Source organism: Phasianus colchicus, chromosome 20, assembly GCF_987193195.1.
Source record: "Phasianus colchicus chromosome 20, bPhaCol1.hap1.1, whole genome shotgun sequence".
In the NCBI taxonomy this organism is placed as follows: domain Eukaryota; kingdom Metazoa; phylum Chordata; class Aves; order Galliformes; family Phasianidae; genus Phasianus; species Phasianus colchicus.
In genome coordinates, this window is record NC_143455.1 from 6399027 (window position 1) to 6419946 (window position 20920).

General features: G+C 50.3%; 1 protein-coding gene across 4 annotated transcripts in view; it reads left to right on the forward strand.

Moving 5' to 3' along the window:
- Positions 1–20920, forward strand: part of SLC39A11 (solute carrier family 39 member 11) — a 59949-nt gene that overhangs the window by 10489 nt on the left and 28540 nt on the right. For 3 of the 4 annotated variants that reach the window (XM_090121767.1, XM_090121770.1, XM_090121768.1), the window contains one exon: positions 11157–11301. In XM_090121767.1, the coding sequence (XP_089977893.1) occupies positions 11157–11301 (145 nt within the window). The remainder of the gene's footprint in view (positions 1–11156; positions 11302–20920) is intronic. The other variant, XM_090121769.1, reaches the window with a different exon arrangement.

Here is a 20920-nt window from a genome sequence, read left to right on the forward strand (position 1 = left end):
GCTTTTAATGACTCCTTATCACCCCAGAGCTGCTTCTAGGTGGGAAGCACAGCCTTACTTCCCCCCGCAGCAGCTCTGTTGGTACCTGGCTGTTTGCTCAGCAGCAGTGCTGGGGAGGGGGGGGGGAGGGTTAAGCCAAGACAAAGTGGTTAATGATGCTGAACAGCTGTAGTCATTAAATTCCCTACAAAAGACAGATTTAATCTATTACATCTTTATTGTTCACGGCTTCCCTGTGGGAAGGCTTTAGCATGTTTGCTTGTCTGTTAGCTGTGTCTGTAGAGCTGGCAGAGGACAGCAAGGTGTAACACGGTGTTTGGGTGTGCTTGGGGAGCGTGTGACCTTTGCAGAACAGACCCCAGAACCCTGAACAGTGGGCATCTCCTTTATGCTACTAACCACCTCCTTCCACGTCGTATTCAGCAGAGCTGATTCTGCAACAGGGTGTTGTTGTACCTTCAGGGAATACCTTACCCTTACTAAGTGACCTGCCTGCTTCTTTCTTCCTCTGGCCCTGGTGAAGCTGCAGCAGCTTCCTCCTTCCTGTCCTGAATTCTAACATTATTCCCACTTGGTGATGTTTTGAGGGGCAGGGGGTGGGGGTGAGGAGTTTTTCCCTCTGTGCAGAAAGCACTGGGGCTGAGGGTAACAATCCTGTGGGAATGGAATGTTGTTTCTGCAGAGCCTTTGAAGGAGGACTGGCTTAATAATAGCTGTGTGTTGGCACAGCACTCTGCTCAAAGGGTCCCCAAGGCTGAGTGGCTGCCTTTGGTCTACGGTAGCACATAAGAACACTGAAATTAAGGAATATTATTCTCATCCTTCAAATCTGTCTTGCAGCTCTGCTGACTTTGCTGCCTTCTGGTGTGTGTGATGTGTTGTGCTTCCACCTTTGGGTTCTTGCTCTGCCCTTAGTCTTACGAAAGGATTTCTACAGGAGTCTGAAAAACGCAGCCAGCTCTGCCCCTGATCTTCAAACACTCCCTGGCTGCTTTTGCTCCCAGATCTTTGCATGCATGCATGCGTTTTGCTTTCATCTTCAAGCTGCTGGACCCTGAACAGCCTCTTACAGCCAGGTCAGCAAGCCTCAGGCAGGGGCTGCAGGCAGTGCCTACTACTGCTCTTGTGTGCAGGTGGGTGTATTTGGAGCACAACCTGCGTTAGAGCTGTGGCTTGGAGGAGCTCTGCTTCTTCCTTTTCTGGATCACTGCCCTTTAAAGGCTCCTTTGAGGGAGCGAAACTTGGTGCTGGTGGAACAGGGAAAACGGTACAAGTCAGGGAAGGGAGAGAAAATGTATGTGAAGATAAATCAGTGCAGGGCTCAGACCCTCATGGGCTGCGTCACCCCGATGTGCCGCTGCGTCCGCCCTTCCCATTAAGCACATCGTTCCTTCCGCTGCCCGGCTGCATGACATCCTCTCTGCTTTGGGGTCATCATGCTAAATAGGATAATGATGCTTAATGACCTTCGTCTCCTTTACCTCAAGGCTTGTGGGGCTGGAAATGTCGGGCGGGCTCCTGCGCTATGCTGGGGTCTGGGTGTGTGAAGGGGATGTGAGGTGGGCAGCAGCTCGTGGGTCCCCAGCCGTAGCTGGAGCAGTGTTTGGGTAAAGGATGAGTGGAGAGAGGCTGTAATTCCAACCTGGAAATATCTCCTTGATCGAATTTTTTATTTTCTTGCCAGCTAGATACAGGGTTTGTTATTTCTGACTGCAGAGTAAATCAATAAAGCTGCATGTGATGGGTGGAGCATTCCTTAGATTTACAGCAAATAGTATCTAAAGTGCCTTTTAAAAGCCTTTCTCTTGGGTTGGCAGGTGCTCTGAGAGAGGAAACTGCATGGCAGAATTGTGCTCAGCACCTGGATGATGTCTCTTACCTGACCTGGGGCTTCTCACACTGCTGTTTGCAGCTGTGTGATGGTTTGATGGGCAGGTGGGAGTCTGAGGAGCTTGGCCTGGGGTCAGTGAGGAAGGAGTGAGTATTTGCATGGTGTAGCAAGGGCCAGATGTCATTAACTCCCCTCGTAGCAGAGCAGTGCTGTGCTCCTGCCCCTCATCCACGTGTTTGTGAGCACTGCAGTGGGGTCTTGGTGTGTGCTGGCCTGGGTGAGCAGAGCAAAACCAATGATGCATGTGAGCTTTTTTTAGAGTCTGTTCTGGGATCGAGTACTTTGCATGGTGAATTTTAGGCTATTTTTGGGAGCACTCTTGAGAAGGACTGGAGAATTCAGTAAACAGACATCCCAGGGACATTGTCCCACGTAGTAATGATGGTATCTGCAGTTTGGCTCAGGATGTGCCTGGAAGAGGTATCCATTGCTTCCCAAATCCCTGCCAGCCCCACATTTAAGGCAGCAACAGTGCAGTTCTCCTGTGGGATCTGCGTGGGGCTGGAGCTGATGGCTTTTTTATTCCATGGGGTGGTAGGGGTGTGCTGGGGCTCATCACCAGCATCAATTTATAAACAGAATAAAAATTCCTCTGATGCAATTTGTTAATTCCCCTGAGACGTGCCCATCATGAGTTCCCATTCTTAATGTGCTTTTTCCTGTTCATCTGCGACTCCTAGAAAGTTAATTAGCTGCACATCCTCATTGCTGTAGTAGGTGGAGGCTTTGTGTTGTGAGTGTTAACCAAAGGGTGTGTGTGTGTGTGTGTGCGCGCGCGCGCAGTGTGTGTGTGTGCAGTGTGTTTTCTGGCTTATTGAGTTTCTGGCCATGGGACTGAAGCTGCCCAAGGCCTGGAAACACAGAGCTGAGCTGTGTTGGGTGAGGACCCGGAGCAGGGGATTGCTGACTCTGGTTCCTGGGGCACTGGAGGAGCTGTGCAGCAAAAGGAGATGATGCATTTCATCTGAGGTGCTCTGCAGCTCATTTTCTGGTCAGCTCCTGCTTGGGGAGCTCTGGTTGTTGGGCAGGGTGGTGATGGTTCAACCAAAATACTTCTGCAGAAGGTGGGAACTGGCAGGACTGTAAATGCATGGTTACAAAACTCGTGTATCTGTGAGCTGTGCTTGCTGCTGGGGTTTCAGGCTTCCTCCAGATCCCAGCTGAGCTTGTGTTCTGTGTGTGCAGGGGCTGCAGTTTTGTAGCCTTTGCCTCATAGCAGGGATGGGATGAGCTGGAAGGATGGGGTTGGTGAGCTGCAGCCTGACTGCATTCCTGCTCTGATCCGACTTCCTTTGCTTCAGGGAAAACAAACAGCAGCCCTTCTGTTGGTCTGCTCCACGTCCTGCTGGCTCAGGCAGGGGGATCCTACTCTGGTCGCTGAGGAAGGGGACCATCTTCGGGAGTGGGGAATATGGGGAAGGTGCTTCTGCTTCCCTGAACCCACCTATGGGATCCTTGGTGGATACCAGTTCTCCTCTGACAGCATCTTGCTGGTCCTGCTCCCCAGGGCAAGCCTCCATTTAAGTAAATGATATTTCTTGAGTGCTTTGACAGCAGATGGTCCCCATGGTGGTGAGAGCTGCTGACAGCAGGAGGTGTACAGTCCTGCAGAAGTCAGGGCTGGGGGATCCTGGCTTAATTCAATGAGCTGTCAGCACTGTGCCAGCCATGCTTCTCCCCCATTACCTCTATGCTGTGCATCTCTGCCCACGATAATGTGCCCATTTCCCTCTGGTTACCCTGAATGTGGGGTGTTACCTACTGATAAGGCTCCAGTCAAAGTAGGGCTGCTCTCTGCCCTGCTGCATTTCAGTCACTGCAAAGGGGCTGGCTGAGATTTGTAAAGGAGAATAAATTTTGGAAGGGAAAAAAGAAAAAAAACAAACAAACAAAAAACAACCAACCAAAACCATAGTAAATGGGAATGACACATCTCCCCCATGTCTGCTGGGTGCATCTGAATGGTAACATGGGGGGTTGTTGCTGTCAGGGGCAGTTCTGCTGGATCCTGGGCAGTGTGAGCTCTCTGCTGACTGAATTGGAGCATGCATTGCTGGTTGCTTTGCTCTTCCTCTGGATTGAGCTGCTGTGGGGCTGAGTGGGGGTGGCAGTGGGGACTGCAGCACATGGGGACACTGCTGTCCTTGCACCTTAGGGATGGACTCAGTGATCCTTATGGGTCCCTTCCAACTTGGGATATGCAGTGTTTCAGTGGAGGGCTCAGGGTTGGTTTAGGGATCATGGTGCCAGTTCATAGTGGGGAGAAACATCTTCAGCTGTAGGATGAGCCCCAGCAGTATTTATACTTATTTTGGGTACCTGCAAGAGGCCCTGTGCATCTGAGGTACAATGAGTGCTATTGATGGCTCCTCATCTGTTCCTTCATCTTCAAATCCACCTTAGAATTTGTTCCTGGCATCACCCAAATGAATGCCCCCACTGCGAAATGTAAACCTGCCATTAAGAGAGTCAAGCTCCAATTGCTTGGGTGGTGAACTGTCAAGGAGAGGAAGCCTGCTTTCATGTAAAGCACAGAAAATCTATCTGCATCCATCTAGAAATGCAGCACGATGTCAGCCTGCTCTCGAGGTAAGCTGTGACTCACCCAGATCTGCTCGACACGCTGCCTGCTCTGCAGATGGGCTGCGAGGAGCTGATGTTGTGCCTCGTGGTGAGGACAGCAGTGCCTATGTTAGGACATACAACCCTCCCAGCATGGCAGGGAGCAGCTTGTGAAAAGGTTTCGTGTGTTGGTTTTTCATCCTTGAGGCTCTTCTCATGGTGCTGTGCCCACCTGGCTGTCCCTCCCCCTCTAGCAGGGCACTGGGTGCTGTCTCAGGATGTCACAGTTCAGGTGTGAAAGCCTTTGCGATGCATTTTCCTGCTTCTTGCCCTGCTCTAATTATCAACAAGACAGTGAAGACAAGGTTATGTTAATGTGGTGATCTCAAGCTTCACAGCCAATGCAAAATGAGGAGCTGTCTGTGTGAGCCCTTCCTTAGCTGCAGGCTGGAAAGGCATCTTGTGCTTGCTTTACATTTCTCACATACTGCTTTTTATTTTAAGGCCTGTCAGGACTTTTATAGGTGAGGTAAATGCAGCACATATAAGTAAGTGATATTTCATGGGTGCTTGGGGGAGAATGAGATGCAGCCAGGAGGGGAGCAGCACTGTGCAGCTTTACAGCCACCGACGGAGCTGAGTTGTGAAAACCCAGAGTGTGTTTTTTTGCAGGTGTTGGTAGAATAAGCGAGGAGAGGAGGTGTGCTCCTCTGTGCACGTGGGTGCTGCCCTATTTACCAGCAGGGAGCATGAGAAGGGGAGAGATGCTGAACCCTGCTGGGTTCTCTCCATGCTGGTGCAGCAGAGCTGGGTTCCTTTGCTGGAAGCTGTGTTCAAATCCAGAATGTGAACAAAGTGTCCTTGAATGCAAAGGATGAGTGCAGGCTGTGTGGCTGCTTAAGGGCAGGCCCCAAATCCAGCTGTGTCCCCTGGGGCAGCTTTGCTACCTTGCACTACTGAAGCAGGAGAAATTGGTTAGCTTCTCATTGGTGGTAATTAGGAAGTGCCTTGTTCCTCATTACATCTCTCTTTTGTAATGAATTAACAAACTAATTGGACTGGCTGGGGAGATGGAAGAGCCTCTCCTGAGGAGTGCTGGGAAGGCACAGGGCTCCCTTGCTTCCTGCAGACACCTCGAGAAGCTTGCATCTCCTTTGTGAGAAAGAAAAAGGAGCAGAACCTTGAGCTGGGGAGTGAGTTTGCTGCAGGCTGTGTCTTGGGATGATGCTCTGTTGCTGCTGGCTCAGGGGCACTGCTGCAGGGGAAGGGGCCGGGGCTGAGGAGCAGCATTCTGCCAGCCTTTCCTGGGCTTGCTGTTCCCTTTTTCCCCATCAATTCAATCTGCACAGATAGCAAATAATTCCTGAGAATTATACAATGTGAAAATAAGCTGTTAATTGAAGTTCCCTTGGCTTTTTTTCCTACTGTTGCAAAAAGCTTTGTGTGATAGAAGCTGCAAAAATACACACTGCCACGTTCTGAATATGCGAAGTGAGGAGGAGGCAAAGATTGGGGCAGGATGCAGAGCTGCTCCTTTAGGCTTCAGTAAGCATGAGGAGCAAAAGCTTTGCTTAATCCCGTTGGTGGCTTAAAGGCTGATTGCTCACAATTAAAACCTCATCTCGCAGCACCGGCTCAGTGCTGCTGTGCCAAGTGATGGCAATGGGCTGAGCCATCCCTGGGGGAATGCTTCCAACTTGTTGCAGCTGGAGGACAGCAGGGTGGCTGCGTTCCATGTGTGTGCTTCTGGGTGTTGCCACCCCTAACCCTGCTGTCCTCGCTCAGCAGCAGTGCCTTCCAGAGGTGGATTTAGATGATTGCTCAGCAAAGGGCTGCTTGGGTTCAAAGTTCCTCCAAGCATTCTCGGAGAAGGAGATTGGTGACATCAATTTGTCTTCTCCTTTTGCCGAGGAGGTCTGGTTTGTTTAACAAGTTGTTTTCAGCTGGATTGCAGGGAAAAAAGCAAAGCTCTATTTGCATGCCTTTGTTTTTTGGAATGGCAGAGGTTACAAAAACTTCCTTCCCCTCTGCCATGTTAAATATTGCTCTTTACAAAACATCACGTTGTGTAACAAACCCCCTGGGCTTCCTCGGGGGCTTGGGAACGGCGTGCCAGCAACATTCCTGTGGTGTTTGTGCTCCCTCCTGGAAAGGCAAAGCCCCAAACACACAGATGAGAAAAAAACCAATATATTTGGCTTTGACCAAAAATATCTCTTTTACTATCTTGTCTGCCTTCGTGGGACACCCAGCCGGGGTGCTCCGGGTTGCTCATGGGACTGTCCCCATCCCCTGGGAGATGTGGGAGGAGGATTGATTTATTCTCGCAGCTCATCAGTGGGGAGCGATGATTAGAGCTGCTGTTTGCAATTTGGAAGAATTATGAGTTATCAAAGCGGCTGATAATTAGCAGTGAATAAAATGTACTCGCAATAGTATTACATTAGTTACAGATAAACTGATACCAGGCTTCCTTAATGTTCACTTAAGCTCTCTTGCTCCTGGTTCTTAGGGGGAAGTTCTGCTGTCTCACTGCAACAGGAGAACCCTTCCAGTTTGCTGTTGTCGTCTTGCAAGATGCTGTTGGAGCAAAAACCTGATGAACAAATGCTGATTTCTTTTCTATCCAGGGATGAACCTTCCCTTCCCCATTCCTGCTGCCATAGCTACAGGCTGTGTGGACGTGGGAGGATGCAGTGTGGCAGGAGGCAGATGGGAGGTGCTCAGTGTGGGCACTGGGAGCCCCAGACCCTTGCTACCCCCCTCTCCACAATGGCTGTCCTGGACCCCAGGTGTATTTGGGTGGACATAATGCAGGATGTGGGGCTGGGGCTGGTGGGCTGAGCCCCCTGGGAAAGCTGTGGGGTAGAGGTGTGGTCCTGCTGGGCTGAATGATTATGGGATTGATTGTTTTATTGGAGGCTGAAAATGTGGCTGTGCTCAGATCCAGACCCTGTGAGTTGGTGCTGATAGGGCTCCAAAGGGCTCATGGTGTGATGCCTGGGAAAGGTGATCCCCACCCGCTGCTGGATAGAGCTCAGTCCTGGGGCTTCAGTAGGATGAGAGATCGTGGCCTCATGTTGCACCAGGGGATGTTCAGGTTGGATGTTAGGAAACATTTAGTCTCCAAAAGAGCAGTCAGGGATTGGCACAGGGAGTGGTGTGGTCACCATCCCTGGAGGTGTTCCATAACCATGGGGATGTGGCACTGAGAGATGTGGTCAGTGGGCACAATGGGATGGGTTGGGGTTGAGCTTGAACATCTTGGAGATCTTTTCCAACCTTAACAATCCTGTGATTCTGCAGGGATGGGGAGCAGGGGTCTAGCTGGGAGCTGTCTGTTGGGATTAGGGTTTGGGCTGGGTTTGTAGACCCCAAGATCTTTGTGTAACCACCAGGGCCATGCAAGCTCATGCTGTGCATCCCATGCATTTATTTTTTCCATGCGTCATCTTTTCTAGCATGGTTTTGCTCTCCTGGCAGTGCAGCTGGCAGCTCTCTGCGGGTGGCTCTGATTGCTGGCTCTGGTTGTGCCTGCTCTGGTTCAGGCGTTATGAAACCTCAGCCAGCTGACCTCTAGGGGGAAAGTGCAAGAAATCCTGAGACACCTCCATGTCTTGCAGTGTAGTTAGCAGAGCTGACCTGGCTCTCATTAGCAAGCCTGAGAAGAATTGGCTTTGAAGTGCTTTTCTGTTGCCCTGCCTGTTATTGCTGGTCTGTTATTAATGGTCTCCAATTTAAAATGCAAACCAAGATGTACCTGAAATACTTGAAGACCCACAAGCTTGCATATGAAAACAAATTTGGCTTTCTCCTCCTTACACAGGACTGTGTGGCTGTGCTGGGAGCTGGGGTTGTGCAGAGCTTGGGGCTGCCTTGCTCTGTCCCTCACAGCTCTCTGTCTCCACTGCTGCCCACCCCTCCTGGTGCTTTTCCTTTCTGTTACCACTTTCTCTCTTTTAATAAGCACGAACTGAGTGCCTCTGGGCACCATCAAGACCTTGCTTATTACCCTCTCTTATTTGTTCCTCTGTGTTAGCTCCTGGACAAGTTAGAAACGTTTATTTAGTTTTAAAATCACATCATAAAATCCATCTCATTTCTTTTTCCACTCGAAATGCTTTCTGCTGCTGGCTGATGGATGGCAGTCTGTGTCCGTGGAGCTGCTGAGGCATTGGCTGGGCAGCATCCAGCATGGCAATGGGTTGGCAGCACCCTCAGGTTCCGTACTGACTGATCCCCACCAAGCCAGAGCGTTGTTTTGTCATCCTGATTTCTTCATTAATTTGTTCTCCTTTATTGGTTGTGTGGGGAAGGAGCAGGTTGTTTCTTAAAGGCATCGCTCTGTTGTGTTGCTGTTAAACTTGGCTCTGCTGGCAGCTGGTGCAGGAGGGCAGATTGGCAGCATGGGGGCATCTGAGATGCTGTGGTCCAGGGCCTGACCCTGCTGTGTGGTGAGAGCTCTCCTTCAGCCACCATACGGCTCTGTGCTGATCCCTTCATTATGATCTCTTTGCCTTGCAAGGACACGGGGAAAAAGAAAAGCCTGTCCCTTACAGCAGGGCCAGGGGGCTGTTCTGCCCATCTGTGGCGTGGGTCCCTCTGGGGAGCTGGACTGGGATTGTGGGTGCTGCTGCTGATCTGCTCCTTTCCCACACTGTGGCTGCTGCAGGTGAGGGTTTCACACGCCAAATGGGATTTCCCTGTTGCGGGGCATGAGCTGCTTCTATGCTCTCGGGCACCTCCTTGGCTTTTCATTGCATATACAGTGGAAATTGACTGTTCTCTGCTGCCTGTAAGGACGCATATTTCCTCTGAACACAATCGGCCATGAAATCCTAACAACTTTTCTGCTGCAGCTCTGCAAACAGAAGCGAGGGCCGTGGGGATTCCTGTGCCCAGAATAGTTTCCTCCCAGCTCCGCAGGTCTTCCTGTGCCTGTCTCCCGTTGCATTTGGGCTTTTGGAAAGTAATCAGCCCCCGTGGTTATTTCAGTTAATGCTAATTAGTGGCACAAGCTAATTAATGTGGGTTGACTTCCCTCTTCTCTTTCTAATGCTTTTTTAACCCATTGACACATTCCAATTAAGGGACTCATGCGGGGACCAGACTGAAATGACTCACAGCGATCGCAGTTGGAAGAACTGTGTGCTTTCCTGAAGGTCACTCATATTTTTTCCAATTGATAGAGTTGTGTGTTTGTGCTGCCAGCAGGGAGGTGACCTGACCTTACAATAAGCATCTTGAAATACCTTCGAGTTTGCGTTTCCTTGCATGGAAGCGGAGCTGCGGGTACCGTGTTGATAATCATTGGCTGTGCAGCAAATAGCTGTGGGATGCTGCTCTGCAGGACTGCAAATGTGGAGGCAAGCGGTCTGACCTCAGGAGGACTGTGCTGGTGGAACCTCTTTAACTTGAGCTGCAGTTGTTTGGGTGGTTTGGTGGCTCTGTGCACGGGCAGGGAGAGCATGCTGAAGGCAAGCCTGTGAACTGCCATTCTTGTTCTCTCCCCATCATATGCCATAGTGCTGAAGCTGTGCCACGTCTCCTGGTCACCAGCCATCCAGGGGTTGCTGCAAATCGCTTCTATTGTTGTAGAATCATTAAGGTTAGAAAAGCCAAGATCCCCCAGCCCAGCCATCCCTCAGTGCCACATCCTCACAGTTCTGAACACCTCCAGAAATGATAACCCCCTGCTCCCTGCACACTTGTGCCAGCTGCTCTTTTGGGGAAGAAATTGTTCCTGCTCAAGCAGAGCAGCAGCCCCCCCTCCAACAACCTGCTTCCAGGTGCTGGGTTAGAGGAGGTGAGTGCACCCTGATTAAACTGCAAGAGAAGGCCGGCAGCGAGTGTGTGATTAGTATTAATAGCCCAGGTCAGACAGTATTATGCAAATACTGGGAGAAGAGACGACTGAGTTATTCATCTTTAACCTTTACTTTTGTTTAACACGACCTTACTCAGCGAGGCTCCCATTACTGCTGCGGGCTGTTCAGTGCACGTCCCTTCCTTCTGCTGCCACCAGCACAGAGTTCAGCCCGTGCTCCTGCCTGGTGACATCCATCCCTGTGCGTGCCACTGCTGCTGGCTGGGAACCATGAAGCTCCAGGGGGAATGAGCAGCCTGGGGCAGAGCTCAGTGCCACGTGTCCCAGAGCACAAACAGGGCTGTTAGGATTCCTTTGGCTGATGCTCTGGCACGTCCCCAATCGCAGCAGGTTTGTGTGAGCCTTGCATGGGTTGGCAGGGCTCAGGGTCCCTCTCGCTGTGTGCTCGGCTCCCTGCAGACTTTGCACGTAGCTGGATGTGTTGATTTTGGCCATCTCATGCTGTTTTTTTGGAGATTACAAGTGCTATAGGGATATACTCCAGCTGAGTCTGGAGTCTCACAGGGCCTTCTGGCTCTGGAAATAACACTGGGTGGTTGTAAACGTGACATCTCACTTAAATGCTGAGGAAACGGGTTCATTTTGGAACATACTGTTTCCCTTGCAAACCCAATGCAAGCTGAAGAAATGAGACCCCAGCGCCAACCCGTTGTTGGGGTCAGCAGGACTGGGTCACCAACCCCTGCACACATATGAGCTCGTTGTCTCCCAGGCATTCCCAGCCATGCAGATGCTGGAGCAGTCCCTGGGGACAGGGCTGGCAGAAAGCCAATGGGAAGACATGGGAAAAGCCTAAATTTGCTTCTTGCATTGCAGGGTTTCAGCGGACCCCCCTCCACCATGTTTGCCTTGAGCTGCGACCCGCGAGCGGCGAAAGAGAAGTGTGAGCAGGATCCTGCCTGCTGGCCAGACCATGAGAGTGAGCTGTCCATCCGGATAGGTAGAGCTGGGCACCATCCAGGCAAGCATCCTGTCATATACCACCCGCAGAGCATTTGGGATTGCCCTTCTTAAGCTGGCACCCAGGCTGTAACGTATGTGATTGACATTGGCTCGGTTTTGACACGTGCGTGCGAAGTGCACCTCTTCTTCCCTTTCTGGGTCTGCCTCTGTGCTGGCTTTCATTCCAAGAATCATTATTTCTGTTTCTACTTCACTTCTCAAAACCACTTGCACGTCTGCCTGTGGCTATGAATTATTGATAATTAGATATCTAATTCACCGGGGAAATGAAATCATCGGCTCAGCCTGACATGAGTTTACTCTGAGCGTGGGCACAGCCAGCACTGCCCTGCCCTTGGTGCTCAGTGCCATATGGAGGTTCCTCCTCCGCTGACCCTCGGTGCCCTCCCTAATTACAGATGAGAGCCGACGGTCGTGCTGTCACTCCTCATTTTGGAGGCTAATAGGATTTCAGCTGCCAAAGCGAGGAGTGAAGTGTCTCCTTGGCAGCTCTTTTCCCTTTGGAGAGCTTTTAAAGAAGGAACTCCCAGTTCGGAGTGGTGGAAGCTTGCCAGGTTTCCAACATCCGTGGTGTGTGTGTGTGTGGGGAGGGGGTGCCATGCCCTACGTAAATTCTCTGTGCAGCACAGCTTGCTGTTCTGCTGCACTTCAGCTTTTCTCTAGGCAAAGGAAACATAATTTAGGGAATTAATCTTATTGCCCCTCTGCTTTATCTTGGTTGGAGATAGGGTGAAATGCTGTTTTAGTTGTCTGTAATTGGGTGCGGGCTGAGATGAGGAAATGATCCTTTTTGCAAAGAATAGCACTATCCTCATACACCAGGCTCTGTTATTTAACAGCATTGCTTAATTGCATGTTTCATAAAATGTTTCAAATCTGTGGATTCTTCAGGATTTGAAATGCCAGCTTGCATTTCCCCAAAGGGAGGGAGGCAGGGAAGCCCTGTGCTGGGCACAGTGTGCTGGGGGGCTCCCAGAACAGCCTGAGGGCTGCTCCAGCATCCCCTCTGTGGGGCTGCTGTGGGGTTTTGATGTTCAGTGGAGTGGAAACTCCATCCCAGGGACAGAGGAGAAAGCCCAGAAATTGTCACAAACCTAAATCACTACGGTTTGATGTTTTCATCTTCTTTCATAGTTACAAATAGTGCAAACGGTTTTGAGAATTGAAAATTTCCATCAGGCTCTGGGAATTTTTTCTCTCTCTGGGGGAACAGCATTAAGAATCTACAATGCATTAATTCTTCTGTTTGTTTCTTGCTGCTTTTTTGCCTGCTTGGTGTGCTCACGAGGTTCGTGGAGCCTTCTGAGGAGGCAGCTCTCCCCAAGTACTGCTTGGCTGGGCTCCTGGGAACACTTTGGAAACATAATGGGTATTTTTGAAGTCTAATGGGTACGAGCTGCAACATTTCAGCCTTAATCGCTGTTGAATCATTGACCCTTACTTCATATTTACATGCTTGAAAATCGCTAAAGCTGTGAAAACAACAACAACAGCAAAATCCCAAAGCACAGCGCTGCGTTGTTCTGCAGTTGTCTTTGCTGGTTGTAGGGTGTGGAAGTGCACAGACCCACCAGGCTGGGCTCTGTGGACATGGGGCTGGGAACCCCTGGCCTCAATTCTTCCCCATCCAGCTGCTGACTGCTCAATAGCTCCCTAGGAAGGGGGCTGCCCTGGAGGTGTAGCAGGTGTTGATGTGGCTCCAAATGAGATTTGATGGCAGTTGATAGAGAGTTCCTCCTGCATGCATGAAGTGGGATGTGAGTACCTGCATGTCGATGTGAAATGGAGTATAGGGAGATTTGTGTGAACTGCAGAGAAATATGTGTCTAGACTCAGTGTTTGGTGAGTGAGATAATCTCTGGGCTTCAGTTACTATAAATCTAGCCTTGTCTTTGCTTTCTCAGGGTGGGAAATGGTGGTAAGCTGTTTCTCTCCCTCCCTGGGATCAGGTTGCGATAAGAATGAGGAGGTTTTTTTGGCTTTGCTCTGCACATACAAAGCCCTTCAGAGTGCTGCCCCCACCCCAGATCTGTGGGTCCTCGTGTTTCCAAAGCACAGGAACACTTCCAGCAGATCACTGTGGGCTGTGCTCCCTTCTGCAGGTTGAGAAGTCCGGGTTTGACCCCTTCCATCACAGTTACGTGCGTGGTGTTCTTGGGCAGTTCTCAGAAAGGATTTACATAGGGCATGGCATCCTGCAACCCGAGCTGTGACTCACACTCCTGCAAGCTGTGGCTATGGAGCAGCAAGGCGTGCTGATCCTTCCCCATGTCCTGGTGCAGAGCCATTCATCTGATGGCGGATGGTGACGTTCACAAGCAGCCTCCTTCATTCCTGCTCTGATGTTCCCATTGCTGTATCATAGTGAAGGTTCTGTGTCCAAGGAAATGCTTGGATGTTGCCAATGTGTGCATCCAGCAGTGTGCTGCCAACATGGAGTCATCCCTATGAAGGGGCACCAGGCTTTATGGTAGTGGCTCTGCTGGCTTTCAGAAGGGGTAATGATAGGACAAGGGGGAATGGTGTTAACCTAAACCTCCCCTGTCTCAGTTTAGATATGAGGAGGAAGTTTTCCTCACAGAGGTGGTGATGCACTGAACAGGTTGCCCAAGGAGGTTGTGGATGCCCCATCCCTGCAGGCATTCAAGGCCAGGCTGGATGTGGCTCTGGGCAGCCTGGTCTGCTGGTTGGTGACCCTGCACATAGCAGGGGGTTGGAACTGGATGAGCATTGTGGTCCTTTGCAACCCAGGCCATTCTATGAAATGGCACCATGGCATTCTTGCACAGTTCAGTGAGCGAATCCACAGGGGAAGAGCAGTTGGGAAAAAGTACTGGTGTGTGAAATAGCGTGCTTACGAAATGAAATTTCATTAAATGTGTTACTTATATGAGCCACGGGACTTGGGGACATTGTAGACAAATCTTGTTAGATGAAAATTGTATTCTTTTTTTTTTTTTCCTCTTAAATTTGAGCTGCTGCAGCAAACCAGCTGCACTGCCAGCGCCAGCCCCGGAGCTGCCCGAGACTCATCAGAGCCTCTCTAATTCTCTGCTTCTTTTCTGAGGGTCATTTTGTCCCTTTCTGCTTCATTTTTTTTTCCCTTCAAAGGCAATTATTGTGTATCAGAGTTGCTGCTGCGGACTGTGCAGAGAGGAAGCAGACCTCGTTCATGCAGCGCAGCTTTCATCAGCACGCGGGCAGTTAAAATCCCGTAATGATGTAATAAACCTCTGATGAAAGGAAGGAAAGTGGCTGCGGAGATGAAAGAAGGCTCCAAACCCCTTAGAGAGTGATTAAAAAGAGAGGGCAGAGGGTGGAGCGTGGGCTTTGTACACCAGGCACAACGTACGTATTGCTCGCCTGTCACCTGGCTGTGTCCCTGCACCTGGGAAATCCCCTCCTGGCCCCATTTCTTGTGGATTTTGGGGTTGGTGTGTGCTGTGCTCACTGGGATGACTGGAGCTAGTGGGGTTCCTCCTGTCTTGGTTTCCCCCAAATAGGGAAGGAGCTGGCCCTGTTTATTATCTTAATATCTTCATTGATGATCTGGGTGAGGGGATTGAGGGTACCCTCAGTATATTTGGCATCAAGCTGGGAGGAAATATTGGTCTGCCCGAGGATAGAAAAGCCCTGTGGAAGGATTGGGATAGGCTGGATCGATGGTCTGAGGCCAGTGGTATGAGCTTCAATGAGACCAAGTGCCAGGTCCTGCACTTTGATCACAGTGAGTCCCTGCCAGCTCAGGGCAGAGCAACTGGAGCACTTATGGAGTCTTATGGAGTGCAGCTGAGGGAATGGGATTGTTCATTCTGGAGAAGAGGAGGCTCAGGGGAGAGCTTCTCTCTCTTCACAGCTCCCTGTGTGGAGCTTGTGGTGGGGTGAAGGTCAGCATCTGCTCCCAGGTAACAGATGGGATGAGAGGGAATGACCTTATGTTACATCAGGGGAGGTGTTTAGATTGGATATTAGGAACAATTTCTCATCTAAAAGGGTGGTTGGGTGCTGGCACAGCTGCCCAGGGGTGTGGGGATATCACCATCCCTGGAGGTGTTCCAGAACCATGGGGATGTGGCACTGAGGGATGTGGTTATGGGCACGGTGGGATGGTTGGGGTTGGACTTGGGGAACTTGGAGGTCTTTTCCAAACTCAGTGATTCTGTGCTTCAGTGTCTTTAGGGCTGCTCTCTATAGCTAGTGTGGAAGACTGCGTTCTCTTCTTTGGGGTGTAAAGAAGTATTTCAAAAATCTGAGGTTTGTAAGCTCTGCGTGGCTTCTGGGTACAGCATTCCAGCAGGAGTTTGATGGATACAAGAATAAAATGGGTCTCTGAGGGCCCTAAGGACCCTCTGCTCTCTGGTCCAGCTGCCAAGGGGGAAAACTCCTCCGTGGCAGTGACCTGTGCCCATTGCAGGGCTGTACCCCCCTCTTCACTCCCCAAGCAGCAGCAGAGCTGTGAGCAGTGATGCTGCACGGTGCCTCAGCAGCCATGCGACCCGCAGTGATTCATGGCAGCAATATCCAGCCAGAGCCCCGTGTGTGTGTCAGGAAGGTTCATTAAACCATTACAACGTATGCAACACGCAGATCCTCCTGCAGAACGGGATGCTCACTGCTTTTTGTTGGTCCCATTGCATTTGTAACAGCGTTGACACGCTCATGCCATGCTTGGCCTGGAAAGCTGCTGCACTCCGAAGGCATCAATTCATTTTGAATTTTAATAGCCAGCTTGATGATGAAAGCCTCTGGCTATGGCTGTATTGATTTAAAAACATTCTAATGCCCCTTTCTTGAGCATTTCAAATGGTTATTGACCGTCCCTGTCAAGCTGGGTGCTGGCGGTGGGTTTTATGGCCATGACTAAGTGTGAATTTATATACACAGAGCTTCAAAAAATAAACATAAAAAATCAGAGCATGTAATCCCTCAGCAACTGATAAAAAGCTGCCTTCAGATGGAGCCTCGTGCCCCTGTTCTGGTCAGAACCTGAAGTTCTGAGTCTAGGGTGGTTTGTTCTCCTTCGCCCTTGGCACAGTGTGAGCAACTCCTTGTGTGTCAGTGCACCTTGGCAGGTGAAAAGTGTTTGGGAATATTTCTGTGGGCTCAATTCTGGCTCCCTGTGCTCCTCCAGGTCTGCAGTCAATAACTCCAGGTGTGAATCAGTTGGGTTTTCCAACCACATTCAGACCAATCCCCCTGAGCCTGCGACCTCTGGGGGCAGCTCTGGTGTGTTGTGGGGCAGAGTCCTTGTGTCTGTGCCCCAGCTGGTGGCTGCTACAGCTCTGTGCTACTCATACTGCTCCCAGGAGGAGAGCTGCCTGCTGCCCAGCCCTTGGAGGGGACATTTGTGCGTGCCATGAGCTCCTGGCACTGCTCCCCACTGGCTCTGCTTTCCGTAGCTTCTTGGTAACACATCCTTCGTTCTTTCAGTGTTCTCCCAGATGGAATGTGGCCAGAAGGGCTCAGCTTTGCTTCTGGCTTCTCCATCTTCGTCTGTTCGGCTCTTGGAGATGCGTCATTTCCATTGCTTCCATTCCCTTTTTGGAAATGCAGGCTCGTTTCCATCAGCCCTCGGAGATGGTGACATTTTGTTCTCCCTGAATGTTCCAGGGATGTGGTGCAGGTGGAGGGAGGGATGGCACAGAATTACCTTTACATTGTAGAATGGTTTGGGTTGGGAAGGGACCTCAGAGCTCATCTTGTTCCGACACCTGCTAGGGGGTTCCAGCCCTTCCAGCCTTGCTAGTCTTTGGGGTTTGTGCCCTGCAGGAATCTTATGGATGGTGCAGTAATGCCTCGTGCATCCTGTGCTGTGTGTGTGGCAGGGAGGGGACAGATGCCACCTGAGAATGGAGAGCCTGTTGTCTTTGAAGTGGCTTTTCCTGTGAGCCTCTTACCTGTTGTGTCAACAGAGGCACAGATTTAACAGCACAGGACTTGGCTTTCTGCTCTCCTGTTTGCTGTGTGTGGCTGTCCCTTTACTCCAAAGCAAAGCTAGCAAGCCAGGTGGGCTGGGTGGGCTCCCAGGTGCTGCAGCCTGCACACCCACCTGCAGAGCCCTTTGCTCTGCTCCGTGCTTGCTTTGTGTAAGCACAATCTGTTGTCTTTGGGGCTTATTGAGGTCTGCTGAGTGACATGCTGTCAGGATACGCTCTGAAATCAGTGCTATCAGCAGGCTTGGAGGCTGCCGAGATGCTTTCTGCAGTGCTTATGGCCCTTAATCAGAGAAGTCATTTCCCAAATTGAGTCTCGTTAACTCTGTGCAATATTAGCAAGGAGCTTTAATTTCCTGGCTACGCCCAGCAATCTGTTACCTCTTTTCACTCAGTTTTTAACTCAGATAGGTTATGCAGCCTCGGTTCCACCCTCAGCCCGTTGGTTGGGGCAGCTCTGTTGGCGCTGCACGATGGTGCAGGATCAGATGGAGTGGGAGAGCAGTGAGAGGTGGGCTCCTCTGCTATCCTTGGTCCTACAGGAGCATCCACTGGAGCATCCCTTGGGGACATCTCCAGGGCTGCATTGTGCTTTGGAAGCTGTGCACAGGGCTGGGATCCATCCTCAGCCCGTTATAGACTGCAAGGGGATAGCACAGGGGAACCATTCCACTGCAGCTGCCTTCAAGAAACCCTTAAATCTCAAGGTTTATTAAATTGAGCTGAACTGGCAATCAGTGTTATTGCTTCTGGAATGGATGTTGCAGTGTTGTTGGTGTTTTTTTTTTTCTTTTGGCTTCATTCAATAAACACAATAATTCATTTATTTTCTTGATACGGCTCTTCAGTTGAGTGGGGACAGGGATAATTGTGATTTGCCCTAAGGATGCTTTGGGGGAGCGAAATGATCGTTGGGACCTCTTGCAGTCATCAGGTATGACAGCAATGATAGTAGCTGGGGATGCATACAGGACATGGAGCATGAAGTGCATAAAGGAAAGGGAATGAATTGGATCAGGAAATGGGTTGTTCCTCCACATAGAAACTAAACAGACATTAAGTATAACAGTATTTGAAAGCAGACAGGGTTGATGTGGCTTCAAGTGAGTGAGGTGCATGCTGTGGGGCTGGGAAGTGATGGGGTGGGAATTTGGGCAATCCTGAGCTGGAGCAAGGGGAATGGTCTGCCCCATATATATATGTATATATACATAATGTAAATATATATGTATTTTTATATTTATATATATAGTGTCTGTTGCCACGCAGGTGCAGTGCCCTGCTCACTTTGCAGTGTGACCATGGAGGGCTCTGCTTACACAGCCCTGTGCTGCTTTGGGATTTCTGATTGTTGCTGGGGCTCTCCTGCCTCTGCTTTGCTTTATGCCAACAAGTGCAAACCTCCCAAGTGCTGCAGTGATCCTCTGGGTGCAGGGGAGGCCGGGAGGCTCAGGAAGCTGTGTTCTGACAGCAGCTGATTGGTTTTTCCTATTGGTGGGAGTCCTCCTGTGATCTGTGGCGCTGATTCTTTCCCATCTGATTTCAATTCCAGCACGTTTCCACATCTGTCCACAATGGCCTGGGGCAGTGGTTGCTGCCCTGGTCCTCTCCATGCAGCCTGCTTGTGGTATATGGCACAGGATGATGAATATGCCTCTGCACTAAAATCCATGCTTTCTTTCCACCCCCTCAGGAAGCTTCCTCAGCTCTGAGCATCGATGGCACTGACAAATGCTGCATTCACAGCACTACTGCTCCTGGAACTGGTGGGACCAGAGCTCTGCTGGGGTCAGGGCTTCGGGCTGGTAGGCAGCCTCAAAAGGAGCTCTTAAAAAAGCAAGGGGGGTGATGGTGGAGCTGTGCAGGCAATGGGATCTGGATGAGGTGCTGGGATTTTGTACTGCTGACATAACACCTGGTGTGTGCAGAACGCAAGCACACAGCACAGTGTTTTGCCTTCAGCTTGTAGCCCTGGAAAAAAAAAAATAGAGCCTTCAAAGGAACTTAATTTTTAACCTGTCTGTATCTATTTTGATGCACTTGCTTCTTAAATTTAACTATTAATTGCTACGTAAGGTATGCAAGAATTGGATGAATATGTTAGATGGAGGTTTAACAACTGAAGTGCAAGCAGAAGTTTTGCTTCCAAAAAGCCTCTGTGGCTGTGAAACAGGGCTAACAGGGCTGCTTCCCCCCAACTCCCCGGGCACAGGGAAGGTTTAGTGCCCGTATTGTGCTGCCAGCAGCCCTGGTTGCAAGGATGCCATCACCAGGAGCTTTCCCAGCTGCTTGGGCACTGCTGTTTAGAGATGTCCTCTGAGTACTTTTGAAGGATTTGAGTGCTTGAATAATATTTTTGTAGAAGTCTCCAATGATGGCTGTGCTGTGACAGCTCTGGATTTTGCATTGCATGCCTAGGGCTGAGTGTATGACTGTCCTTGGTGCCATGGGGGGACTTATTAGTGGCTTCATTTCATTTTGATATCCTGGTGTCTGCAGAGTGAGCTCCCGCTGGTGCTGTGCCAAGGGAGCCCTGCCAGCAGAGCTTCCCCTCTGTAGCCCTGCTGCAACCTTGCTGGCACCCAATGACCCACCCGAGAGCCATTTGGATGGTGCTGGGAACCCAGGTGACCTCATGTTCGTGCACCAGCCTTGTGCTCAGCCTCTGCCTTCGCGGAGGCTGCACCTTGACTTCATCTTCATCATGCAAAACAGCTGCAGTGTATAAGCAGAGGGCAAACAGGGCTTTTTCTCTTATATTTATATATATATGTCTGTGTATTTTATATTTTTCAGGAGGCTATGGGGCAGGAGCAACCCCAGCACATGGAGCTGATGGCAATCTGTACAGTGCTGCTGGGGAGGTGCAGGATGTGTCCCCTCAAGGTCCCTGCACCACCTCCTCCCCCCTCTGCTGGGTTATCTCAGCTTTTGTCCTGTAGAATGGGGCAGAAAAAAAAAAAATCTAGATGTTCTTATTTACAGCTGAAAAAAAAACACATGATGATGATTTCTCCTTTTTTAAGATTAGGTGGTTTCTCATCACATTTTCTCCCATGCTCCACTCAAGCCTCTATTTTTGGAGCCCTCTCTCCCTGTGAGTCCCAGTGCTGCAGCACGCTCTCTGCCATCTGTCTGCACGCATGCAGCACGCTCCTCACCCCCGGTTTTGCTGCTCCCACCCCACACGTGCTGCATCCCACAGGGTGTCTGCAGGGCTGCACCGGGTCTGTGGCAGCAGATGGTGCAAGCTGCCTTCGAGCAGTGCAATTGCACTGAATCTACAATTCCTCAGATTGAAATGCTGCTTATTTATTTATTTTGCTGCTCCTCCGGGTGGCTCCTCTTTGTTAGCGAGGGGATCTGCCTGCGTGCTGCAGTGTGGCTGTTCCCTGCAATTGGAATGCAGGTGCTGACAGCATCCATGAGCCATGCCTGGATTGTAAAAGAATCATTACAATACTTTTTAGGCTCTTTCAGCCCTTTCTAGTGTGTAAATGGGGCTGTCCCTGTGTCCTGTTCTCATTATTTTATTTTTTTTTGTGCTGACACCCAGTGCTGCCCCTGCTCTGCTGAAGGGAATGCAATTTGTAGGGTTTATAGAATGAATTTTTTTCAAGCTGCACTTCATTTTCAAGGAGCTTTGTGAGAGCATGGCAAGGCATCCAACCAGACTGGTAATGT